We start from the raw sequence: 7,772 nt of genomic DNA, 5'->3' as shown, positions 1-7,772 counted from the left end.
CTGTATGCAGAAAACTATAAGACACTGATGAAAGAAATTAAAGATGACACAAACAGATGGAGAGATATACCATGTTCTTGGATTGGAAGAATCAACATTGTGAAAATGACTCTACTACCCAAAGCAATCTACAGATTCAATGCAATTCCTATCAAACTTCCAATGACATTTTTCACACAACCAGAATAAAAAATTTCACAATTTGTATGGAAACACAAAAGACCCCGAATAGCCAAAGCAATCAAGTGGTGCTGGGAAAACTGCACAGCTAGCTACATGTAAAAGAAAGAAATCAGAACATTCCCTAACACCATACACAAAAATAAACTCAAAATGTATTAAAGACCTAAATGTAAGTCCAGACACTATAAAACTCTTAGAGGAAAACATAGGCAGAAGATCTATGACATACATCACAGCAAGATACTTTTTGACCCACCTCTTAGAGGAATGGAAATAAAAACACAAATAAACAAAATGGGACCTAATGAAACTTAAAAGCTTTTCCACAGCAAAGGAAACCATATAAACAAGAAGAAAGGACAACCCTCAGATGGGAGATAATATTTGCAAACGAAGTAACTGACAAAGGATTAATCTCCAAAATTTACAAGCAGCTCATGCAGCTCAATATCAAAAAAACAAACCACCCAATCCACAAATGGGCAGAAGACCTAAATAGACATTTCTCCAAAGAAGATATACAGATTGCCAACAAACACAGGAAAGGATGCTCAACATCACTAATCATCAGAGAAATGCAAATCAAAACTACAATGAGGTATCACCTCACACCAGTCAGAATGGCCATCATCAAAAAATCTACAAACAATAAATGCTGGAGAGGGTGTGGAGAAAAGGGAACCCTCTTGCACTGTTGGTGGGAATGTAAATTGATACAGCCACTATGGAGAACAGTATGGAGGTTCCTTAAACAACTAAAAATAGAACTACCATACGACCCAGCAATCCCACTACTGGGCATATACCCTGAGAAAACCATAATTCAGAGTCATGTACCACAAATGTTCACTGCAGCTCTATTTACAATAGCCAGGACATGGAAGCAACCTAAGTGCCCATCGATAGATGAAGAGATAAAGAAGATGTGGCACATATATACAATGGAATATTACTCTGCTATAAAAAGAAACGAAATTGAGTTTTTTTTAGTGAGGTGGATGGACCTAGAGTCTGTCATACAGTGAAGTAAGTCAGAAAGAGAAATATAAATACAGTATGCTAACATATATATATGGAATCTAAAAAACAAAAAATGTTTATGAAGAACCTAGGGGCAGGACAGGAATAAAGACACAGACGTAGAGAATGGACTTGAGGACATGGGGAGGGGGAAGGGTAAGCTGGGACGAAGTGAGAGAGTGGCATGTACTTATATATTCTACCAAATGTAAAATAGATAGCTAGTGGGAAGCGGCCACATAGCACAAGGAGATCAGCTCAGTGCTTTGTGACCACCTAGAGGGGTGGGATAGGGAGGGTGGGAGGGAGACGCAAGAGGGAGGAGATAAAAACTGATTCCTTGTGTTATAAAACAGAAACTAACACACCATTGTAAATTAATTATACTCCAATAGAGATGTCAAAAAAAAAAAAGACAAGGGTCCTACACTTGAGGAATTCACACTTACATGAACAAACACATTAACTATGACAAAGCAGTGTGATATCTATAAGTGAGAAAAGCATGGGCTGCTAATGGCAGGACAAATATTAATTACATGATCGTAGAGAGTAGGTGGGTAGACAGATAATTTAATGGGTAGTGGGAGAGAAACTGAATGGACAAGGGGATGGGGGTATTCAAATATGGTGACTGGCAAGGAAAGATAGACACTTAAATATACACAAATAGTATGGCTGAAAATAGGGAAAACGGTCCATCAGTTGTGTCACAAAATACTTTAGAATCAACTTCATAAAAAGTCTTATTGTATGCACAGATTATATACAATTTAAAACAAGTACAACTGAAAATGTTTCAATGTAAAAACCACAAGTCAAATGATGTTCTAAAAAGAACCCCACACGTTCAAAAAACCCCACCAATCTTAAAATGTTATCAGTTAATAAGCATTACTCTAAATAAATAACATTTACTTTATCATTTATCAGCTCCTATGGGCAAAGTTTGTATTAGCCGACTATGAGAGGAAGACAAATATCATGGGTGTAGAATTATTCTCTCAACTGGTTTAGGAATTTCATTTTCAAAGGAAAACCCTCTCCAAATAAAGGATTCTTTTCTCTCTTGACTCCTAGCAGCACAAAATATACCCAACATATAGACTGAAGAAATTTGTTTTACTTTGTACAATATTGGATACCTTTACCCAGCAGTTACATATATTGTCAAGTACTACATACCTGAACCCAGAAAAAAAAAATCACTGTAGCAGACATACGAGCTAAAATCTTTTCACAATGCTATAGGATTGACTTATGCAAATGTTTTCAACACTAAAAAAGGAAATGTAATACTCAAGAATTTTCCACTCATTCCTGGAGAGACATCATATCACTTCTCCAAATGCTCAAACATAACAATGGCACGTGTCCAAAGAAGATGTACTATGGGGGGTGGGCAGTGAGGGACTGCATCTTCTAAGTCTTACCTCAGCACCAAAGTAGTTGAAGATTCCCACCACACTAACAGGAACCAGCTTGTTCACACAGCGTCCTAGAGCTTTTCTTCCAAGGGCAAACACAAAAGGAATTTCTTGTTCCCGTGCCATGGCTATAACATTATAGAGAGCCTCATCCAGGCCACCTGAGAAATCAACATGTATAGAAGTTTTTAGTTATTTCCTAAATGGAGCTATTTTAGCACCCAACAGCAGCATAATACACAGCAGCAAAGGAGTCCATGAATGCTTGTGGCACTTAGGCTGTTCACCACATTTTCCTATCTGAATTTGTACTATATTTGGATATTATGTACATATTTTCTTTCTCCCAGTTAAATATTATATTCCTTTAATGCCAGTATTTTTGTTTCTCCACAGGGACTAGTATAGCAGGAGTCAAATTTCAATATAATAAACATTTTTCATTTTTAAAAATTAATTAAAATTATTTAATAGTGGCTGATTCCTTTATAATCTCTCAGCTCAAGTAAGCAACCTATCACATGCAATAAGACCGATTATACATTACTGTTTTTACTGGTATTTTTCCCCTCTGCCTGCTACTGCTACTTGATGCCTGTCTACCCCAATCACCTGAAGTGGCTCCTCCATTAAAAAGGACAAATAACAGTGCACGACGACATAGTACAAAAGCCTCTGTTACTGCTGGTTTCTGAGAGACAAATCTCCACCATAAACAGGGGCAGAGACCTGTATCTTTTTTTTTTTAATATTGTATTTAACTGATTTTAAGATGCAAAATTTTTTCCACATACTAACAACTCTGAACTAGGGTAGCATTTTACAATCAATGGACTCTTTGGATTGATAGAATTTTTCTTTCTTAGTGGAATATAAAATATTGCTGCATCATACAATCATCATGTTCTATCCTGAACAGTAATTTTAGGATATAAAAATTACAAATTATTTTTTTTTTCTGAAGTAGGGTAGGATAACTGTCTAGAGAGCCCATTTTCATTTCTGACATTAGTCACTGCTGTCATATTGTTTCTACAATCATGTTGGCTTATATTAAATAAGAGACAGGAGAGTTTGATTTCCCAATTGGAAAAACTCAATGAACTATGGTAAAAATGCACATATCATAACCATTATGTAAGAACTGATCTGGAGTTTGAGATTTATAGGAGATGTTTAGGTACTGTTATTAATTACTACATAGTTTGAGAGAGCCTTTCAACTTCTCTCTTTCATACACTAGACATAATTATTTTTGTCTCTCTAGCAAGATCAGAATGCCCCAATAGTAAAAGGAAAATTATTTGAAAGTGTTTCTTTGAGGAGCATTAATTATGTCATTTAATATATTTAAAATATACCCCTCTAATGACCAATTCAGTACCCAAGTGTTCAGGACTGGAAATTGATTTTGAAATTGTTTTAAATATAGTGGCATATCATTAGTTATAAGTGGAAAATGGAAAGTAGACCTTCAAAATTAGATTGTGAATATATCTTCCTAAAATAGAAACTTTTTAAAAATTTTGATTGATATCATAAAGTCACATAGCCCAAATGTTTTCAGGTTCATTCAAAATAATTATGGTTTGGGGCTTCCCTGGTGGCGCGGTGGTTGCGCGTCCGCCTGCCAATGCAGGGGAACCGGGTTCGCGCCCCGGTCTGGGAGGATCCCACGTGCCGAGGAGCGGCTGGGCCCGTGAGCCATGGCCACTGAGCCTGCGCATCCGGAGCCTGTGCTCCGCAACGGGAGAGGCCGCAGCAGAGGGAGGCCCGCATACCACAAAAAAAAAAAAAAAAAAAAAAAAAATTATGGTTTGGAAAGGTCAACCATACATCAATTAGAAGATAGAAATGTTTACCAAAATAATTTCTTTATTTTTAGAATAATTGATTTGTAAACTTTCTAGGATGATTAGAAAGTAGGGCCATTTATTATTAAGAATGCCACAGACCATGATCACATAAATCCATATCCTCTTCATAAAAGAGGATATTTATCTCTCATTTATCTAGAGAAGCAGGGAAGGCATTCAGCTTATTCAAAAGTAGCATGATCATTAAGGAACACGTTCAAAAGAAGTTGGGTAGCAGAGCCTATCCTTTTTATCGACAGTGGAAACTATTAACTGGACCTTTAAAAGACCACTCGTAATGACCTTGGCTTCAGAATCAAAACACGGTACTATGTTTGTATGGGTGTACATAACCTAGGGTCTATAATGAGACATACGTTTTGGCCTACACTTGACCCCTGTCCACAGTCAAAGACCAAGAAGGAGAACTGTATCTTTTTCCTAATTTTTTTAAGAGAAAAGAGCTATAAAAAGAGGATAATGCAAAAATTTTAAAGTAGAATAGGCCAGAAATGAGACATCCAGCTACACGGTAGCACCTCCAGGAACCAGCTGCCAGGTCACCACTGCTGGGTTTTTCACTTGCTCCTTTGCGGGGCTAGTGCCCCTGCTCCAGGCCTGCCTGAAGAGCTGGGAGGGAGGGTGCACCAGAGGAGACCTTCAAGATGGCGGAGGAGTGAGATGTGGAGACCACCTTTCTTCCCCACAGATACATCAGAAATACACCTACATGGGCAACAACTCCTACAGAACACCCACTGAGCGCTGGCAGAAGACCTCAGACCTCCCAAAAGGCAAGAAACTCCCCACAAACCTGGGTAGGGCAAAAGAAAAAAGAAAAAACAGAGACAAAAGAATAGGGATGGGACCTGCACCACTGGGAGGGATCTATGAAGGAGGAGAAATTTCCACACACTATGAAGCCCCTTCACTGGCGGAGACGGGCGGGGGGTGTGTGGGGGAGAAGTTTCGGAGCCACGGAGGAGAGTGCAGCAAAAGGGGTGCAGAGGACAAAGCGGAGAGACTCCCGCACAGAGGATCGCTGCCAACCAGCACTCACCAGCCCGAGAGGCTTGTCTGCTCACCTGCCGGGGCAGGCGGGGGCTGGGGGCTGGGGGCTGAGGTTCCGGCTTCGGTTGGATGCCGGGAGAGGACTGGGGCTGGCTGTGTGAACACAGCCTAAAGGGGGCTAGTGTGCCACAGCTAGCCAGAAGTGTGTCCAGGAAAAAGTGTGGAACTGCCTAAGAGTCAAGAGACCATTATTTCGGGGTGTGCGAGGAGAAGGGATTCAGAGCACCGGCTAAACGAGCTTCAGAAATGGGTGTGAGCCACAGCTATCAGCACAGACAACAGAGACGGGCAGGAGATGCTAAGGCTGCTGCTGCAGCCACCAAGAAGCCTGTGTGCAAGAACTGGTCACTATCCACACCTCCCCTCCCGGGAGCCTGGGCAGCCCACCACAGCCAGGGTCTCGTGATCCAGGGACAACTTCCCCAGGAGAACGCATGGCACGCATCCCGCTGTTGCAACGGCACGCCAGCCTCTGCCTTCACAGGCTTGCCCTGCATTCCGTACCCCTCCGAACCACGGGCCTCAGTGAGGCAGAGGCCCTTAATCAGCTGCTACTTTAACCCTGTGCTGTCTGGGCAGGAACAGACGTCCTCAGGTGACCTACACTCAGAGGTGGGGTCAAATCCAAAGCTGAACACTCAGAGCTGTGCGAACAAAGAACAGAAAGGGAAATTTCTCCCAGCAGCCTCAGGAGCAGCGGATTAAATCTCCACAATCAACTTGATGTACCCTGCATCTATGGAATATCTGAATAGACAATGAATCACCCCGAAATTCTGGTGGTACACTTTGGGAGGAACAATATGTATTTTTTTTTCATTTTTTTCCTTTTCGTGAGTGTGTATGTATATGTTTCTTCGTGTGATTTGGTCTGTATAGCTTTGCTTTTACCATTTGTCCTAGAGTTTTGTCTTTTTTTTTTTTTTAACTATAGTTTCTAGCGCTTGTTATCATTGGTGGATTTGTTTTCTCGTTTGGTTGGTCTCTTCTCAATTTTTTTTTTTATTAATTAAAAAAAATAATTAATTATTTATTTATGGCTGTGTTGGGTCTTCGTTTCTGTGCGAAGGCTTTCTCTAGTTGTGGCAAGCAGGGGCCACTCTTCATCGCGGTGCGCGGGCCTCTCACTATCGCGGCCTCTCCTGTTGCGGAGCACAGGTTCCAGACGTGCAGGCTCAGTAATTGTGGCTCACGGACCCAGCCACTCTGCAGCATGTGGGACCTTCCCAGACCAGGGCTCGAACCCGTGTCCCCTGCATTGGCAGGCAGACTCTCAACCACTGCGCCACCAGGGAAGTCCTTTTTATTAATTTTTAATTTTTCTTATTTTTAACACTTATTTTTTATTTTAACAACTCTATTTTCTTTCCTGCCTCCCTCCCTCCCGCCCTCTCTTCCTCCCTCCCTCTCTTTCGTTCTTTCTCTCCCTTTTCTTCTGAGCTGTGTGGCCGACAGGGTCTTGGTGCTCCAGCCAGGTATCAGGCCTGTGCCTCTGAGGTGGGAGAGCCAAGTTCAGGACATTGGTCCACCACAGACCTCCTGGCTCCACGTAATATCACACAGCAAAAGCTCTCGCAGAGATCTCCAACTCAAGGCTAAGACCCAGCTTCACTCAACGACCAGCAAGCTACAGTGCTGGACACCCTATGCCAAACAACTAGCAAGAAAGGAACACACCACCACCCATTAACAAAGAAGCTGCCTAAAATCATAATAAGGTCACAGACACCCCAAAACACACCACCAGACAGGGTCCTGCCCACCAGAAAGACAAGATCTAGCCTCATCCACTAGCACACAGGCACTAGTCCCCTCCACCAGGAAGCCTACACAATCCACTGAACCAACCTTAGCCACAGGGAGCAGACACCAAAAAAACGGGAACTATGAACCTGCAGCCTGCAAAAAGGAGACACCAAACACAGTAAGTTAAGCAAAGTGAGAAGACAGAGAAACACACAGCAGATGAAGGAGCAAAGTAAAAGTCCACCACACCAAACAAATGAAGACGAAATAGGCAGTCTACCTGAAAAAGAATTCAGAGTAATGAAAGTAAAGATAATCCAAAATCTTGAAAACAGAATGGAGAAAATATAAGAAATGCTTAACAAGGACCTAGAAGAACTAAAGAGGAAACAAACAACGATGAACAACACAATAAATGAAATTAAAAATTCTCCAGAAGGAATCAATAGCAGAATAACTGAGGCAGAAG

General features: G+C 41.3%; 1 protein-coding gene across 1 annotated transcript in view; it reads right to left on the bottom strand.

Moving 5' to 3' along the window:
- Positions 1–7,772, bottom strand: part of SECISBP2L (SECIS binding protein 2 like) — a 61,558-nt gene that overhangs the window by 14,140 nt on the left and 39,646 nt on the right. Inside the window, exon 16 of the mRNA XM_024116178.3 lies at positions 2,637–2,791. Coding sequence (XP_023971946.1) covers positions 2,637–2,791 — 155 coding nt within the window. The remainder of the gene's footprint in view (positions 1–2,636; positions 2,792–7,772) is intronic.

Source organism: Physeter macrocephalus, chromosome 11, assembly GCF_002837175.3.
Source record: "Physeter macrocephalus isolate SW-GA chromosome 11, ASM283717v5, whole genome shotgun sequence".
In the NCBI taxonomy this organism is placed as follows: Eukaryota; Metazoa; Chordata; class Mammalia; order Artiodactyla; family Physeteridae; genus Physeter; species Physeter macrocephalus.
This window is presented reverse-complemented; position numbering and strand designations above follow the sequence as displayed.